The sequence below is a fragment of the Juglans microcarpa x Juglans regia genome, chromosome 4D (genome assembly GCF_004785595.1).
Source record: "Juglans microcarpa x Juglans regia isolate MS1-56 chromosome 4D, Jm3101_v1.0, whole genome shotgun sequence".
Classification (NCBI taxonomy): Eukaryota; Viridiplantae; Streptophyta; class Magnoliopsida; order Fagales; family Juglandaceae; genus Juglans; species Juglans microcarpa x Juglans regia.
This window is the reverse complement of record NC_054600.1, coordinates 626,001-645,456: the sequence shown is the minus strand read 5'-3', so window position 1 is coordinate 645,456 and position 19,456 is coordinate 626,001. Positions and strand designations below refer to the sequence as shown.

General features: G+C 37.5%; 3 protein-coding genes across 3 annotated transcripts; all 3 read right to left on the bottom strand.

Annotated features, from left to right (window-relative positions):
- Positions 1-36: 36 nt before the first annotated feature.
- On the bottom strand, positions 37-1,738 carry LOC121259168 (phosphoserine aminotransferase 1, chloroplastic). Its single transcript, XM_041160668.1, is given in 3 exon segments — positions 37-465; positions 468-1,148; positions 1,151-1,738. Coding segments are annotated over 3 exon segments (1,266 nt in total). The 5' UTR covers positions 1,641-1,738; the 3' UTR covers positions 37-370.
- A 1,736-nt stretch (positions 1,739-3,474) lies between these two features.
- LOC121261659 (G2/mitotic-specific cyclin-1-like) lies at positions 3,475-6,981 on the bottom strand. The gene is made up of 11 exons (XM_041164125.1): positions 6,787-6,981; positions 6,558-6,696; positions 6,392-6,448; positions 6,055-6,100; positions 5,753-5,899; positions 5,547-5,672; positions 4,832-4,921; positions 4,477-4,698; positions 4,286-4,384; positions 3,982-4,160; positions 3,475-3,893 (listed from the first exon to the last, which is right to left on the bottom strand). Exons 1-11 carry the CDS (start codon positions 6,824-6,826, stop codon positions 3,749-3,751), a joined length of 1,290 nt encoding a protein of 429 aa, XP_041020059.1. The 5' UTR covers positions 6,827-6,981; the 3' UTR covers positions 3,475-3,748.
- A 1,756-nt stretch (positions 6,982-8,737) lies between these two features.
- On the bottom strand, positions 8,738-17,157 carry LOC121259882. The gene is given in 15 exon segments (XM_041161683.1): positions 8,738-9,449; positions 9,452-9,575; positions 11,306-11,618; positions 13,535-13,596; positions 14,179-14,232; positions 14,345-14,452; positions 14,700-14,809; positions 14,928-14,973; positions 15,089-15,161; positions 15,335-15,471; positions 15,691-15,774; positions 15,878-15,975; positions 16,478-16,588; positions 16,751-16,832; positions 16,942-17,157. Coding segments are annotated over 15 exon segments (2,097 nt in total). The 5' UTR covers positions 17,014-17,157; the 3' UTR covers positions 8,738-8,826.
- Between the last annotated feature and the right edge of the window lie 2,299 nt (positions 17,158-19,456).

Below are 19,456 nucleotides of genomic sequence, written 5' to 3'. Positions count from 1 at the left end.
TAAAAACAAGGATGGGGCTAGAAAAAGAAAAAGAAAGAATATTACTTTATTGAATCAGCAAAACTTCGTACAAATGTCTCGCAATTCTCTAATTCTTATGACAAGAAATTAACCTCATCAACTTTATGAATTTTGCAAGACAGTAATGTAATACCCTAAAGCCTAAACCATTACAATTTATATTGCTGGACATGTAAATGAACATCAATCAGACCATTATCCTGAAATGCAAGCAAAACATGACCAGCCCAACCACCCTCATCAACAACAACAACAACAAACAAACAAACAAGCAACAAGGAAAAAAGCCAAAAAATTTGCTACGATGCCTAATAATTTCAGGCTCACCAAATAAGCCATTATAAAGCAATCAAGCATGCCTTGCCTGGAAATCTTTCATGAAAGCAACCAACTTTTCAACCCCAGCCAAAGGCATAGCATTGTATATGGAAGCACGCATACCCCAACCGACCTATGTCCCTTGAGCTGAACCATCTTCTCCTTAGCCGCCTCCTTCACAAACTCCGCCTCCAGCTCCGGCTTCTCCAACGTGAAAGGTACGTTCATCAAAGACCTCACCGACCTCTCAACTGGGCACCTGTAGAATCCATTGCTCCCATCGATCGCGCTATACAGAAGCTCGGCCTTCTTCTTATTCTTCTTTTCCACCTCCTCCAATCCGCCTTGCGCCAACAAGTCCTCGAACACCAATCCACACATGTAAATTCCGTAGCAAGGAGGGGTGTTATAAAGCGAGTTGTTGTCGGCGTGGATCTTGTACTCTAGCATAATGGGTGTGATCTCCTGGGCATTCCCAATCAGATCCTTCCTGATGATGACAATAGTGACCCCAGATGGACCCACGTTCTTCTGGGCCCCAGCGTATATGATTCCGAATTTCGACACATCCACGGGCTTCGAACAGAAATTCGAAGACATATCGGCTAACAGAAGGCCATTCTTCGGAGTCGGGTAGTCCTTGAACTCGACACCGTGAATGGTTTCATTGGCACATATGTGCAAATACTTGGCGTCCGGGCTCTGCTCCAACCCCTCGAATGACGGGATTCTCGTGTACTTATCCGATTTGCCGGACCAGATCACCTTGGCTTTACTGAACTTCTGTGCTTCCTTGAAGGCCTTGTCCCCCAAGACCCGGTGACCAGGTAATCCACCGGATCGTCGGGTTTAACCAGATTTAAAGGGATCGCAGCAAACTGGGTGGTGGCGCCGCCCTGGAGGAAGAGGACCGCGTATTCGGAGGGGATTTTCAGAAGGGTACGGAGATCCGATTCGGCCTTTTGGATGATGGAGAGGAACTCCTTACCTCGGTGGCTCATTTCCATGACGCTCATGCCGGATCCGTGCCAGTTGTAGAGCTCCGACTCGGCCTTGAGGAGGACGTTCTCCGGGAGGGTAGCGGGCCCGGCGGCAAAGTTGAAGACTCGATCTTGGGATTGGGTCTGGGTCAATGGGCGATGATCTTGGGTTTGGGTTGTGGCGGCGCATCTGATTGAGATGAGCTTGGTGGGGATCTTGAGGGTGTTGAGATGGGTGGTGGGGAGGATGGAACGCGACGGGGTTTTGAGGAGAGCACGATTAGGGTTCTGGAGGAGCAGAGAGTGGGATGAGGTTGCCATGGCGATGGCGGGGATGGTGGCGGTGCCTTAGATCGGGGATCACAGAGAGAGGGAGAGAGTATATTTGCAGAGCTTATAACCTGTTTCAGTTTGGAATCTTGGAGCGGATATATATATGTATAGGGGGGATTTGTATTTAGGATCACGCCAGCGGCCCGCTGGTTATAAAATTTTTGTTCATTTATTTTTTAAGTATTTTTTAACATTTTTAATTATTAAAAAAATAAATATATATATAATTTTGTTAATAATCATTTTCTTAATCATTAAATAAAAATAAATAAATAAATTAAAATATATGAACAATAAGATTGAACCATAAATTTAAAAGACTCCACTAACATTTTTCTTGTATTTATAATCTATGAAAATAGTCTACCAAATGTACGAATAAATGCCTAATAAAAGGATATGAGATTCGAGGCAGCCAAGTTCCACTTGCTTCCATTCATGTGATGTGGGGGTTGGTGGATTGGAAATTTGGAAGGTTACCAACTCTACATCGTTTTCAAGATATACCTATAATTTTTTTTATAGTTTTTTATATAATTATATTTTAAATCGATAGTATTTTTATAAAATAATATTATTTTTAAAAATTATTTTATAAAAACACACTTTATTTAAAATAAAATTGTAAAAAAAGTTATGTATGTATCATTTTCATATTAGGTTTATGCTTAATGCAACTCAATATTCTTAATTTGAGTAGCACTTAAAACAATTAATGGTTAAGCTTAAACGATGAATTTATAATATTGTTAAATAGGTACAAAATTCTCACTCCTAAAGTTATATATATTATTTTACATTTTAATATAAATGTCACATGACATTTTTTTGTAATATGGATCCATCCATGATCCAACATGTTGCATCATGCCCTGACATATAAATTAAAATTGCATTTTCAAATTGGCGAAATTCAACTGTTGAGAATTAATAATAAATTAAAATTGTTATTTCCCTTAAAAAAAACATTCGTTGGATCTTCATATATATGATCTAGTAACAAATCAATAGCGAGTGATATGAATTTAGAATTTTTTAAGGTTGTTGTCCAAAGCGAAAGAGAGAACAAGAGCAGATATTTTAAATATTGGCTGCGCAAGACTCAAGTAAAGGTGAGAATGACGTTGTTGGCCTTTTGCCCCTTGGGAGTAGGAAAAAATTAACTTGATTCGATTCTTTCGCTGGTTTTTTCTTATCTTGTGTCTCTCCTGGGCTAGTGAACTTTAGAAAGGTGGTTCTGTTTTTCCTATCTTCTGTCTCTAATAACTATCTCCTTTCAATGAACTCAAGCAACTTGCGCTTAGGGACAGAGGTGATGTTGTTGTTGGGATGAAATTGGGGGCAACAATCTGGTTCAAATGTTCTCCTGCAATCGACTCTACCCTTACCTTATATATAGATGAACTAGTGTAGCCACCATTCATTTATACTGTCGTATCAACCTGAACCTCATATTATAATAGCACAACTAACCTGAAAAGCAAACTTTTTGAAAACAGCATTAAAATCCAGATTTAAGTACCATTTTATTTTTATTTTCCTTATTTGATACAAGGGGGTGAGGGGTTTTGAATCCAGATTTTTCATTTGGAGAGTCGGGTTCATACACCATCAGGTTATCAGCTCTCGACTATTTTCTTGACATAATATATATATATATATACTTGTTAAAAATTTCTCCTTTTGGACCAGTAAAGCGAATGATAAGAATGCCAATCGCCCTATTTGGGATGCTCGGAGATCGAGCCCCTTCTCAAACAAAAATCATAAGAGAGAAAGGGAAATCAAATCAAATTACTTCGAAATAATACTTTTCTCCAGATTAGTGGAAACGGAAATATGACACTGTCATCACATTATTGTTCAGGGAACAACAGTAGAAGTACAATTTGAAGGGGAAAAGAATGATTATTTCCAACTAGAACTTAAGGAAAACAACCATGGCTGTGTGCAATTAACAACCGAGGCTGCAGGCTTAGTAATCTAGAAGATCAATGACCAGTGCACCCCAAGTTGCTCTATTATGATGAGTATTTCCCCATCCCCAAGCAACCCAATTACAAAGTCATGTAATGTTAGTAACTGTGCATGGCCTGCTATAGTTGGGTATCCAAAAGAAAATGAGCCGGTTCAGATTTTGCAGTATAGCCAAACTTAGATGTACAGTATTTTCTATGTACCCCAGTGAGTTTCCCTGTTGCTGCATTTTGGTGGTAACCGACCATTAGTCTTGAGCATTCTCTGTGAGCAAGCAAAGCAAGAAGCATCTGATCAATGAATTTTCATGTACTCGATTTGTATGTGCAAGTTAAAATGGTAAGAAACTCACAATAGCTGATTTTCTGAGTAGCTGGCATGCCATTCACAGGTCTTACTCCACTGCTTGTACGCATAAAGAGTACATTGCGCAGTATAGACTGCAGCAGCTGCTAATAAAGATGGTGGAAACTTGAGCATCTCGTACTCCACCAGCGAAAGCTCGATCAAGAAGAAGGACAGTTGCTCAAGCTGTTTCATATAGATTTGATTAATTATGAGGGTAGCAATATACCTAGACAGTGTTTTTGGAAGTCATTATGCACCAATAAGAAAACCACACTCTTTAAATTTTTTCTTTTCTTTTGACCACTGACCTTGTTATCCGACTGAGCAGCCTTGAGGAACCTTTGCATGAAAACATACGGGGTTGGAACTGACATGTTGAACTGCAATGTGTTGAGCATCAAGCTCTCCTGCAGGTTTATGAAGAGCAGAAGGTTTATTTGTTGCAAGGTGATTTGTTATAATTTGGGTATAATCACAAATCACAACCAAAGAATAGTACCATGTCCAGAACCTCCTTCCTTGTGTAAGCTTTATCTGATATAAGAATCAAGTCTCCGACTATAGGAACAGAAACTTCCTCGTATTTGCACGCTAAGAGCATAGCAACCAAACCCACCAACTGAAGTTTCTTTCTTACTACTGTTTGCTTAGATAAAAATCTGTCTATTATATTAACCGTTAGGAACAATGTCTCTTTCGTCAGTTCAAACTTATCGTGGACCTGTTAATTCGAACAAGCAGAACCATGACTCAAACTTAAAATTGATTTGGAAAAAAAAAAAACAAGCTTAAGTTCGAACTAGAAACCCAATTACCAGTTTAGGCATTGGTTCAGTAGGAGACATTATGTATACCTCAATAAGCCAGTCAATCAGTATGGATCTCATCCTCTCATTGATGTCAAATTGTTGAGCCATATAGTTCGTAGAGACACAGCTAAAACTCTGCATAGAATCATTGGCACTTGGTAACCAAACTTGGTAGAAATTGATGCTTTCATTAGTTACCTCATTTGATATCAAAATCTGAGAGTTTTCAATAGTTATTTGGAACTATATGGCGGTATCACAATCTTGTGTAGAAATAGAAAATGGAAAACTTTTCAATATATCCGAGTTTTTACCACCACATCAACATGACTACTTCAACTCGAGAGGTGCTTAACACCTAGTGCTTCGCTTGCGGACAATGTAACTAATATATATGTTATCCAAATATCTTGTACGGTAATATAATTGAAGGGAGTTTTAATGGCGTGAATTTGGAGGGTGCATTAGATATATATATATATATATATATATATATATATATATATATGTTTTCAGATAAAGTTTTTCCAATAACTAGCTAGAAATTGAGGTGAACAGCGTGTATTTGGCAGCAAAAGTACGCTCCTATTTGGTTGTCTTAAATACTAACAGGACTGCATTTACTAAAAAGGTTTGGATTCCTAAACACTGCCCGACCTATCCATTGAAGAAGGTAGTCTAGGTAGACACCATACGCACGATTAAACATGAAAATTTATTAACTGAAATAGAAAAGAAACTATAAGACATTTAAATTCACCTCCATTTTTCTGTAGTAGGCATAGAGATCTTCAATGTAGTCCACAACTGCAAGTGGATTCTTCGCATCACAGCTGTCAATATCCATGACAGGCTCTTCAACTATATCCTCCATTTCAATCTCCTCCTAGCAATTGAGAAAGTTTATAAAAAAAATTAGAATATTGATCAACACAATTTTCAATGGCTGTTGGGAAAGAAAGATACCATTTCTTCAGTTCCACTAGGCATTGCTTCCGTTTGTTCTAAAAACATGGGCACTGGTTGGTCTTCTTTAGTTGACTTGTGTTCCTCGTCTATAAATATGCAAGCTTGAAATCCCTCTGAAGCTGATGGATTTGCTTTCTTGGTTTCCTGTTTATAGTTAGAACTGAGAAATCAATGCTAGCACCACCCAGAAAATTAGAGCGCTTATACAAGTTTAAATCCATATTTTCTTGTAGTATGAGAGAGAGAGAGAGAGAGAGAGAGAGAGAGAGGGGGGCAGACTGAGAGAACAGTAGTGATACCTGGAAAGAAGCTTGCTGCGTGTTTGCAATTTGTGCAGCGAACTTCCTAAATAACACAGAAGATCAAAATCAATTATAAGAAGTTTAGAAAAAAGCTTCGATGAAAATCTAAAAAACAAAAAGAATTTTAAACTTGCATTTAGTCAAAAGTTTTTGTTTTGTTTTTGTTTTTTTTCCTTCTCTGAAATTAACTACGATCTTATATCTTCTTATCCAAGAAAAGATCTAATATCCAGATTTTGAATTTCATTTATTTCTACGTCCTTCAGTCAGCAGCCAAAAAAAATGAAGGAAAAAAAAAAAAAAAAACTTCAAGGTGGCATTCTAAGTTCCAAACCTCGTGATTGGTCGATGCACTGGATCAGCCTGCTTCTTTTCACAGATATCATAGTTTCTAAAACAGACAAACGAAAACAGAAAAATTAATTCCAAAGACTAAAAAGCAAGAAGCGCGAATGCATTAAAACTTCAGATTAGATCTTTAGTAGTGTCAATAACATTACTCTGACAGGGTTCTCTTATTGACAACACAAGGGTATGCTTGAGCTCCCACTAAATTCTGATTAATGACGCTTAAAGCCCTTCTGTTCTGCCTAATCTCCTGCCTGCTGGACTTTCTAGTACCCATCTCTAACCCTCCGACTATTCAAAAAAATGACAAAAGACCCGTGTTAGATCTTGAGGTTTTACAGCGAGATTCAGTCTCAAAACATCAAAAATATCTCAAATTACCTCGAAAATTTGTGGGCTTGTTCTCGTCAGTAATAACCATTTTCTTTGATTATTAGAAAGAACAATGACAAACAAAGAACAAAGAACAAAGAACAAAGCTCCTCGATCCCAAGACCCACTAGCCTAAAGGGTAGAGCATCTAAGACCTGAGCCCCTCCTCCAAGAAAATACGAACAAAGGTAGAGAGAAATATAGAGATAGGAAAAAAAAAAAAGAAAACAAACGGTGCGTTATTATTAGTCTGTAAAGTGGTCGCGGCCTCTCATTTTTTTCAAATGCAACGGCTAGTGAATTGTGACCGTTGGATCAAAGTGTCTTTGACAAATGAAGCTCTCAATTTTTTTTTGTCCGAACAACGGTCACTTTGGTTGGCATGTCATGTCTCATGTGCATCATCTGATTTCAAATTAAACTTCTTGTTTGTTTTTTTTTTTTTTTGTTGGGGTCTGTCTTCTAATCATTGGTTATCTTCCCTTCGGTTTGCCTTTCACGGAAAATACAATCCACTTCTTTCTGTGGGCACCTAAACCACAAAGCATTATTTCTCTTATTTGGAATGACAAATTCGAATGGTAATGTACGATAAGGAAAATTCATTAAACTCCGCATTTCAAAATCTTGGTATCAAACCTCAGACAAGATTATTAGGTAGTAGATTAGAGATTTTCTCAGTTAATATTATCTGTCATGAGTCGATAGTTACATCTTTTTTCATTTTAAGGAAGTTCCATCCATAAAAAATTGTGGGGGCTGAGCTGTGTTTATTTATTATATGAAAAGAAGGGATTTTATAGACTAATCAATGATTACATTGATATTGATAGATAAATGAGTCCACAGATAGATTATTTTGTCATGTTTTTCGGAATTGGAGAGAATAAATACCATTAATGAATCTTTTAACATTACCTAAACTAGTATTGTATTTTCTCTTTTTAATCTTTTATGGGGCCCCTTGGAAATTATGCGATACCGCTTGAGGGCCAATAAAATCAGTGGGGAGGAGCCAACCCATCGAAGGCGCATGTGATAGAGGTGGCTGCAAAACGTTACTTCCTATATTATTATTAAACTAATCATGGAGATAAGTTTATATTTCAAAAATATCGGGAATGTCAGTAGTGATGGTTTCAGAGTTTGTTTTTATTTAGCCTGACGAAGTGTGACAAGCTTCAAGGACGGTGCCCCCATCAATCATCAATTCACGTCCGATCTACCCTTTTTTTTTTTTTCTGCTTCTTTAGCCGTCGGATAAAGCCTCGCATTTTCAATATATAGGCATTGCCGATATACAATGCATTTAGATATTTAATAAGGATTATTGTAAAGGAGAGTATTAAACAATATCTCAAAACTCGACCCTAAAATTCCCCCCTTTTTTTCTTTATAAAAAATTACCTATCCTAGTCTGATTCGGTAACATATTATTATTATTAGGTGATATGGTGATTGACCTAAAATAGAACTTAATGAGAAAAACCACCTCTACTGGAAAAGTTAAGTAAATTCCCACTCCAAAATGGAAGTTTTCAGTACAGTACTGATTTGATAAACATTCACAGAGCAGATGATGCTCCATACCTATGCCTAAGGTTGCCCACTTAATGGGCTTGAGCTAAACAACCGGAAACTATAAAGCAATACTAAGCGTTACGGGCCAAGGCCCAATAGTCTTTACAACCTCACTCTTACTGAATTGAACTACTACATAACGAAAAGGACAAAAAGAAAAAGTAAGCCCATGGCCCACTCCGTCCGACACTTGGGTTTCTTTACTCAGTTCCAAGTACACTTCAGTTCTCCAGAGACTTCGCTTCTTGCGATGCCCGTCCATGCCTGTTAATTACATGTTTCAACGATTATTTCCATCAGCTCTTGCGAGTACATTGTACACCTACAGACACAGGTGAGTTTAGTCATCCAGATAACACGAGAGAGGTAGATAAATGAATGAGGGGAGAAGGGATACCCGCCAATTCCATTTGCTGGTGATGGCGTTCTTATTGCATGGCACATGTTTTACAACATACATTGACAAATTTACTTGAACAAGCTTGATAGTAAAGGCAATCCTTCCTTCTCTAACTTCTTTGTTTTTGCCTCCCGACTTAAATTACGACTGCCAAGTACTTTATCCTTCTTAGTTACCTTATCCAGAGATAGCATCTTCTCCACCACCTTCGAATGTCTCTTATCCTTCTCAATATTCTCCACATCCTCTTGCATTTCCTTTGTAACCTCCTGCTCTGGCAATTGACAATTTTCCCTCTCTACCATGATTCCCTGTGTCATATTTGCTTCTACCTGAGGCAATTGACCCGTCTTGATTACTGTCTGATGCTTCTCACCCACCTCCAGGCACTTCACCATATCATCTACCTCCTGTTTGGAGAGACTACTGCTTTTCTTCTTTACCAACTTTTGTTTCTTCACCTTCCCGTGCTGTGGTTCAAGACTAGATTCTGACAGGCCACGTTTATGATTTCTATCCTTCACAACTCGTGGCTTCACGAAATCAAAAAGTGCAAGACCATAATTCTCCTGGGTGAAGTCTGGCTGCAGATGAGTTTCCTCCACCTTGACAACTTCCATTCCTCCTTTAACAACTTCACTCATGGTTTCCAATATAATCTTGCCAAGAACAAATCTTGTCTCATTCAGAAACCCCTCCCAAGCAAATGATAGTCAATCTCAAAACTCTTTCTTCCAGAATTGTATGATTTAATATCATTTAAGAGTACATTGAAAATTTCAGCGACATCTTTCCCCATCTTCTTTGAAATAAATACCTAAAGAACCCCATTTTAATCAGATAAGGTGCATAATGGAAAGTATACAAGAATTGCACAACCGTTTGCTCCAAGAAACCAAGGGCATAAGTCAATAGCTTTTCACTAGGAAACTAAATAGTAAGACGTGTCTCCCGGGATTAGTTGGGACACCGTTCCAGGACACCCAGTGCCAATAAAAAAAGAAAAAAAAATAGTGAGACATGTCTGGGTAACATTCCTGACCAACCACAATGGAGATACCTGGTTCATAAATCATCAAAGATAGGGCTAAAATTGGGGCCAGAGTTTTTCTAGGCCCTGATTAGGTTGACAGAGGATCTCAGCTGTGAGCTTGCCCATTCTATAACAATGTCTTCGCCCCATATTTCTCTTAACATGATATATTGACATGTGGCACATTATCACAGGAAACAGTCAAGGTCAATTAACCGTCAAAATTTGATTTCTTTTTAACCTAATATATTAACCAACCTCAAGATGAGGTTAAATATGTGACATTTCAGACAACCACCTACGATTCCTTATCCAGTAAGTGACATTATCAAACCTTTTATGCAAGCACATGCACACACATATTCGACATGTATTTCTGTGATAAAAAATCATTATTGTAACTAGCCAGAATGAAATAGCAGCTTCTCTCAACTAGATATGTGCAATCACATGACACAGTAACACTGGCTGACCATTCATGGGATAAGATGAGAGGAAATCAGCCAACTTCTATACAAGCATTAGCCTTATCATCCATTGATGAAAAGCAAGACAGGCATGTGACAGTAGATTTCCAACTTTTATTTTAGTTACGACTTCGGCAACCTAGGGGTTAGGATTTTTCATGTTTTTCATTAATTAACAATTATACATAAAGGGTTATTTAACCTTCTTTTATCTATATATTTAATATCTATGCTTTTCTTCTCTCTTTTTTTTTTTATAACTGTGGATGTCCAGGACAGCTTGTGCGTCTCGACTAATCCCATGGGGCCCTGAAGTTAGCGACAAGGTAAACCTCCAGTGGCCCTAAGGGGACTCGAATTGGTGACTATTGGGGAGCAAACCCAAGGCCGGACCAGCTGAGCTACCCCTCAGGGTTTCTATGCTTTTCTTCTCTCATTATACAGGTAGTCAACTACATTTATTTTTACATTTGAAGTGTATCAAACTTAATCTTATATCTTAAAGTCCATTTGAAATTCATCATAATTTTAGTTTTTCTAATGGAAAGCAATCAATAAATATGCCTTATCATAAGTTATTTTCTAACTAAGAGCTAAATATCATGCTTACAACTTAGCCTAAAACCACTGTAATTTAAAAATCAACTTGACCCAACTAGGGATTATATGTTGGCCTGAGCCCAAAAATTTATGCACAGACTAGGCTTCAGCTGAATTGTAAAGGTTGAATATTGGCTTGGACTGGACTAAGCTCCAATCCAGACCATGCCCAATTGTAGCTCTATTTGTTTTTTTTTTTTTTTTTTTTTTTTTTTTTTTTTTTTTTTTTTTTTTTTTTGCTCATTTTGTTTCCCATGAATGAAGACCAATATTATTGGGCTCACGGTCAAAACATTAGCCTAGATCTGACACAAGAGCACTACAACATCAGATTCAAATTACCTCAGATGAGCAGCATCAAACCCAAACTTGGCATATTCATCCTTTAGTTAATTATGCAGCTTTGAGGGTATTAACAATATGCTTAAGGAGAATAGATGTACTTACAAAACCAGAGCACTTAGAAACTGGGAATCTGGACATTGATTTGAAAAGACTTTCTGTCTCAGTCAAAGCAACTATGGAATCCTGCACTAAAGATGCTAACTGAGCAACGGCTTCAGCAAGTTCTTCATCTGCTTTAATATCAGAAGAACCCAAGATCTCAGGTGCAAAATTAACTTGCATTCGGGCATTTGTTTTGGCAAATTTAACACCTTCCTTCCAGCTTCCATGGTACAAAACAGAAGCAAATGTTAAAATCACAAGAGCCTCTTGAGGGTTATTTACTAATGCCTGGTTGAAAGCCAACAGTCCCATCCTGTCCCATACAAAAGAGATAAGACCACATCAAAACAGAAATCATACTGCAAAGATACAAAAGCATATAAATTGACCAGTTACACTAAAACTAGGGGAAAAAAACATTTCTTGTTAGAGAAATTAACAAGTCCCTACTTATCAGAAAGAAATTAACATGTACCAATGAATTATCTAACTATTTTCCCTCCAAGAGAAACAACCAACCATTGACACTCACAACGAAGATTCTTCTCACATCTATAGTTAGGTGACACTCACAACGAAGATTCTTCTAACCATGCATCTATGACTGAAACAGAAAACAAAATTGACAGGAAACCAGAATCACTCTTACTTAACAAGAAAGAAAAAAAAAAAAAAAGGAAACCAGAAACTTCCTTAGATTAAAAGATCTGCTAGGCAGAACCTATTGATTAAAGAGTTATCCACAGGGTTAGGATGTGTACCATATTAAATGAAGAGGAAAAAATATTTATTGTTAAGATAATCACATGGGATGCACGATTCCAAAAATGTTTACTGGTTGGAAATGTTTTCAGGGGAAACCGACTGTTTCCTATTTCTTGGCAGAAACTCCAAAAGTGTAGACATTTTTCAGAAACGCAATTGTATTCTATTGTTTGGTGAAGACTCCAAAAAAGAGTGAAAATTGTTTTCCGCATCACCCTCCACCCACCTAAAAGCAACATCAGCTTAGTAATAGTCCAAAAGTGTAGACATTTTTCAGAAACACAATTGTCTTCTATTGTTTGGTGAAAAGTGTGAAAATTGTTTTCAGCATCACCCTCCACCCACCTAAAAGCAACATCAGCTTAATAATAGTTGGACGCCGCCGCTAGATGGAAACAAGAAAAGGAAAAAAGAATCGCATCACACTGCACATCACCAGCAACTTATCCAAAACACAACCAACAAAAAGCCAAATTGAAGATGACTCTGAATAGAAAGAGGAGCAGTATAGACATGAAGCTGAGTGAACCAAGTTGCACACCACCAAGCACAGGAAGGAGGCCGAGAAGTGTGCCAAGGCTGCAGCTTGCAAAGCCGAGGCTGTTTTTAGAGGGTCACGGTGGAGGCAATCTGAAGGCAGGGGTGTATGGTTGGGGTTCCAGGAAAGGGGGAAGATGGGATGGCACTCCCAGAAGGCAAGTGTTGGCACCCAACAGAGGAGGGAGTGGTTGGGTGCTCCAGGTATGACTGAGATTTTAGGGAGTTTGGAGAAGGGGCTAGGGAGAAGAAACAGTATAGAAAATGTCTTATAATTCTCAAGAGGGATAAGCCATTTTCTGCTCCGGAGGGAATAATTTCCTTGTTGACCAAAATTACTTTCTATAAAAAAAAAAAAAAAAAAAAAAAGAATTTTATATTCAAAAGGACAAAGGGCATGGCCCAAGTACACAGGACATAAAAAAGAGCAACACCTAATTAGAAGTAGGAAAAGATACAAGAAAGTCAATAAAGCTTAGCCAGTTAAAATCTATAACGGCTGCCCGAGGAAACAATGTGAGCTGAAAATTATACCACAGGGTGGTGCTGAAGCCTTTGACAAAGCTTAAACAACCCCTTCACCTTATTACTTACGGTCAAGACCCACACACTGACAATAATTCCCTCCATTGGGGAGTTTGGAATCAATGCTCCCACATAAAGGGTTTTGTAGAATCAATAAAATCTTACAGTATTATTATCTGTTGTACCTTCAACAGTAGCTTATACAATCTGAAATGGAAACAAATTTGAACAAAAAAATAACCAGATTTCCTAAAATTTAAGAAAACTTAAGTAGTCAAGCAACTATCTCCCACTAATCAAGTTTAAAATTATCACACATTGATGACATTATGTTTCTTTTATAAGTAACATTGATGACATCATGTTGATAATTATAACAGAGAGACTAAATCATTGGCTTACCATAGACTGCAATCAGAAGGTCGATCACAAGTAACCACTTTATCCAAATAGAAGAATAATTTCTGCCCACAAAAGAAAAAAAAAAGTGAACAAATTAGTAAAGTGACAGATTTTTAGGAGGAAATTCCTCCAACCTAGTATATTAAATTATCATGCGTTTTTTTTTTTTTTTTTTTTGAATACGGCATATGTTATTATACTAAGACTTATTGTGTTAGTTTATCATGAACTCCTCCTAAACATCTAAAAACAATTCTCTCCATTAATCTAATGCTGTTGCTTATTAAAGAGCATGTGCTTTTCACATGCTCAAAAGAACACAAGGTAATTTACTCGACCAGGATGGAGGACACACTCAAGCCAGGTTAACCTCATAACAAAGTAGAGTTGACATGCACTATTCAGTGAAATTATCTAGTATAACAGAGATCCTTTCATTTTCTTAACAAAAATTGCTTTCCTCCAACTCAAGAATGTGTCTTAGGTGATCTCACAATCTAAACATTATTGCCCTTTTAACTCCATCAATAAAAAATTTTCCAAGATTGACTCAATTTCACACCATAGGTACATATTTATCCCCAACCAAATTAATAACATAATAGAGAGCTTCCTTCACTATTGCCTTGTTAAATTAAGCTTACCATCAACATAGTGGAACTCTTGGCATTGTGCTTGGCCTCTTGAAGATATGCTGCCTGCAATCCAAAATTCGTGTTATACACTTTTTTTTCATAAGTAACTTCATGTTATACACTTTGACCAAACTCATTAACATCGCTGTGAAACAGATAGTGAAAAAATACATACATGAAATGGAAGTAGCATTTCAAGTAGGTTATATCTCTGAAGCAAGCAGAGAGAAGGTGCGGCAGCTCCATAAGACAGCATATAGTTCAACTCCATCCCTATCCTGCCCTGAGCACATAGAGAATGTTATTTTAGTATGGAGTAGAAGGAAGAAGTTGAAAACATGAAATTACATTTCCATGCACATCTAGACTCTCTGATGTAGTAGCTTTCATGAGAAACAGCCAATCTTAAAAAACTAGAATATGAAAAGTGGTTAACATCTCTGCCATAAGAAGATATGCCAAAAACACCCAATAACTTTTTATGACAATTCACTCAAGATACTGATCGCATTTAAATCCTTGGCAACTACCTTGTCTAAACTCTGAACAGATGATGAGAGGTTACGAATTGCAGTGTCTGTCTCCTTTGATAATGATAAGCCCAAACGAGCTGCAATTCTTAAGCCCCGCAAAATTCTTGCTGCAAGAATGATTGCTTATAATCGTTCAGATTCATATAGTTTGATACCAGATTCAGCCAGTGGCTCCAAATATCAAGATGCTAAAAGATTATAGATGATTAACAAATAAATATATACCACAATCCTCTTTGAATGACAATTGAGCAGGGATCAATGTTCGCAGCTGAGACCACATAACCCAACAATATCAAATCTAAGTAAACTTCAAATGATGACTTTGATATAGATCAATTGATGCTGAAACTTGACCAGTACTGGCACAACAAATAAAGAGTCACCTTTAGGGATCTTAAGTCCACCATTCCATTAGCGTAATCATATATTGTGTTGGCAAAAGGGTCAAAGAACAAGCTGCTTACAAAACCAAATTAACATTTGGAGTTAAATAGCATCAGTCTAACGTCACATAGTAAACAAGAAAAGACCATGAAAAACCTTCAGAACCCAAGACTCGCACATAAAAACATTTTCAAGTGAAATAAGGTTAAAAAAATGGAAGAAACAAATTAAGAAAGAAACATTACGCATTGATAGTGAAGTCTCTACATATGGAGTTTCTCCAGCGTATGAAGTCTTTCTCCTCACAGCCTTTTGGAACTTTCAAGGAAAAAACATTTTCCTTTTCTCCAGCACGTTCTGCCACTGTATCAAAACTGGAAACCTGTTTCAAATGAATCAAAGAAACTAAACAAAGAAATTGAGATAGGATATTAAATGAAGGACCGTGAAATATATTCACTGCTAGACATTTATCAAAGAGAGTTATATACTTATATGGAAGAGTTTCACATTTCAGCAGCATGCGTGTGCACACACACAGACACCCATGCACGTGTATACACAGAAGAATCTTATATGGTTATTAAATGCACGAACCAACCTCAATTACAGACCCTTTGATATGCACCTTGCATATAGGAAATCGCCGTCCAATGATCTCAGCACGGTGAAACTGTTTCTTGATCTGTAATTAGATTTAGAAAACCCACAGAAAACATTAAATGTCATCATTTAAGCACTTCATCATTACTATAAGAACCAGACAAAAAGCAATAGTGTCACAAAACCTGCTTAAGTTTAGCTGTGGTAATCACATCAAAATCTTTTGGCGTCTTATTTAGGAGCAAATCTCTAACACAGCCTCCCACTAGATAGGCTTGAAACCCTGCACGTCATACATAAAAGGAAGCTATCTATCAAAAAATACCTTCCAGCTCCAAAAAAGGGGCCCCCTCAAGATAATTTTCATTTTTGTCCCCTGAATACGGCAGAATCAGAAAACTATATAACATGGGAGCAAAATAGACATAAAAAGGCCAACAAAATGACTCAGCCACCAACTATATTATTCTTTTCAATTTCACGGTATAAATGTTCCTATAAAACAAGCTTAGTCCGGAAAACCACTTCCATAGACAATAACCCTTTTGACAACTGTCATTTCCGTATATTGGAAGCATGTCAACCATCAACCCGAATGAGCCTTAGCCACTTGTACAAGTAAAATGCTCAAGTCAAGGCTCATCCTACTCGTTGCCCAGAGCCTTTAGCTAGCAATAATATCCAGTTATGATTAACTCTCCAACAAAGACATAAATGTTAAAATCTAATGTGTAAAGAGAATATTTTTGGAACTAAGAAAGGGACAAGCATGAAACAAAACTTACCTTGACTCCTAAGAATTTTCAACACAACCCATGAGGCTTGCGGGATTATTGAACGGCTTATCCCAAATATTCTGGAATCGAACTTTGTCCATTTCGACTTATCAATATGGCCTAAGTCACCATTGAAACCAAGCCTTAGTAATACACAAAGCAGTGTAACCGAAGAATAACAAAGTAGTCAATCAAACTAATGTGCACAAAGTGCATGTAAATGTAAACGACGAAGCAGAAGAATATAACATTCATTGAAATAACATATAACGGATGAGAAACCTCCATTGGCTATAGATGAAGAACCCATATCCACGTATAATTGGGCTTGCGAACCTTCTTCGGCTGACGTATGTTTAAATCTCTGCCCATGAAACATCAATCCAGAAGAAGAAAAGCCTGTTACAGAACTGTTCGAAGAACTGAGGAAACTAAATCGTGAAAGAAATAGGGAGAAACAGAGGGACAAGAACCTGCAAGTTAACCAGGGCTTTGAGACGAGCTAACAAGCCACCGTTGCCGTTTCTTCTTAGGAATACCCCCATTACAACATGAAATTCATCTCGCGCGCTGTGCCATAGCCACTGTTGTTTTAATTGATGTACCCGGGGCCGAGTCTTGTAACATTTTAATGCACTGCGTTTCTACAGACGGAGAGTGAGGGAGAGAGAGAGAGAAGAGCTGGGAGATACGGACACACAGAGAAAAGCGAACAGGAACTTACCGGCGTGACGGGAGAAGAGAGACAGCGAATTAAGAGAGTTGGAGATGGAGATGGAGATGGAGAGAGAAGAGAGAGCAGCAGAGAGGAGACGTCGGGGTGGCGGTGTCTGCGCCGGAAGAGAGAATAGAGAAAGACACATCGGGGCTGGGAAGGAAAAAATAGGGTCATTTCAATTTTTTTTTTTTTTTTTCCGGGGGCTGGGTTGGGCTTATGAAACAGGCTGGATCTAATCACGGGCCGGGTCATTACATCAGATTTGCATAAATACGCAAGTACTTTTGTATACAATATGCCTTAAGATTCATTGGAACGTTTATTAAACTAATAATATTATATGTACTTATGAGTTATGATATTATATTATATGTACTTATGAGTTAATATTAAGCGAGTAATATTATATGCGATTCATCGGGGCTGAGTTATGAAATCGTCGTGTACTTTTTTTTTTAAAAAGTAGAGTTTATCAATTAAAAATTAGTTTTTTAATGTAGATCTTATATTTATTAACTATTTTAAAAATGAGTGTGCGACGCTTACACACTTTATAACTGTAAATATCATTTCTCTTTAATAAAGATTTATAATTTTGCCAGGTACAGTCACACATGCACTAAATCTGATGTGGCTCGGTTCCACATCAGGTAGAAGAAAAAAAAGAGAAAAAAGTCACAGACTCGCTGCTTTCTAGTTTCTACCTATCATTGTGCTCACTCTCTCATTGTAGAAACCCTTTTTGGGTCACAATCTCCTGCCCTCTACCTTGGTTTTTAAGAAGGAATCAGTTAAATGTCGTCTTCGTTATTGTCATTTCCAAGCACCAAAGCAGTACAAAATACTGTTAGGTGCTTTTTCAAGTATGGGTTTAAAGATTTTGAGTTGACCGTTTGGTTGGCGAGAAAAATCTAGGAAAATTTATGTGTTTTGAAAGGAGGGTTCCGGATTCAAAAGCTCACAATCTCAACCTCCTCTGATTTTCTGTTCCTCCATCTCTCACAATCACAAGCCGTCCACGCCATGAACATATTCATATTCTAAATTGCCATTAAAGCTTCGACATGCTTACTACCAACATGTTCAAACACTACCTCAGACATATGTTCAAACGCACACCAGTCATTCGAACCCTAACTCGAAGGTGTGTTCAAATATGCATCAACCATTTGAACATTAACACCTAAAGTTTCTAGGACATAATATACCGACATATTGTTGGTTCAAACCCTCACCATCCATTCAAATAGTAAGTCGTGCATGAAATTCCTCTATGGCACGCATGGCTTGCACTCTCTAACAAGTCAGTAAATTATCTCTCTCTCTCTCTCACTCCTTACTCTTTCTAGCAGGTCACTGAACTCTCTCTCGCACTGCATATCCATCTCATTCTCAAATAAATCTCACTCTCACTCTTAAAAAATCAAATAAAGTAAACCAAACAAGTTGTTACAAGCATATATCACCTAGATTTACATATTAAATCAACAATAAAGACAAGAAGTGAGAGATAAAAGCTTTTACCTCTCTCTAGATCTGTCGCACGACAGTTACTTAGAGAATGCCCAACAAATACTACCTCTCTTAAATCTCTCTCTATCTCGCACGGTCTCTCTCTCTCTCTAAGAGATATAATAGCTCTCTCTCCCTCTCTCTCTCTTATTGTTTCTCTCTCTCGCACAGTCTTTCCCTCTATTTGCAAGGAAGGGAAACGCCGGATGCTCTCTCTCTCAAGGAAATTAAGGACTGAAAATGGAGGACACAACGAGGACGGGAGATCTAGATATATGATTTAAGTGTTCGAACTCTAACTTGTCCATTTGAAGCTGAAAATGTGCTTTAGCATGCCAGTTTGCCCGTGCTTTATGTCAGGGCAATTGTCGTTCGAACCTTATGTTATAGGTTCAACATAAGGTTCAAACGAATGGTCAAACAAGTTGTTACATTCGAACATGTATATGAGATTCCTATATCTATTCGTAAACATAAATTTTACGTAGTCAGAACATCTGTTAAATTGTTCAAACACCAAAATTTTCCTATATCCCTCCTTTCTGCGTGCACTTTAGCTCAAGGTACATTTATTCAAATGAATGTGACTAACGTTAGAATAAAATAGCATCGGTTCCTTTTGCCACTCAAACAAGATAAAATGTATATTTTTTAAAAATTCATTCGAAAGAACAAAAGTGTCGTTCAAACTACTTTATCTCTGTTTGAACATACCACCGTATGATTAATATAAATGTGATTTGTTATAAAAAATACAT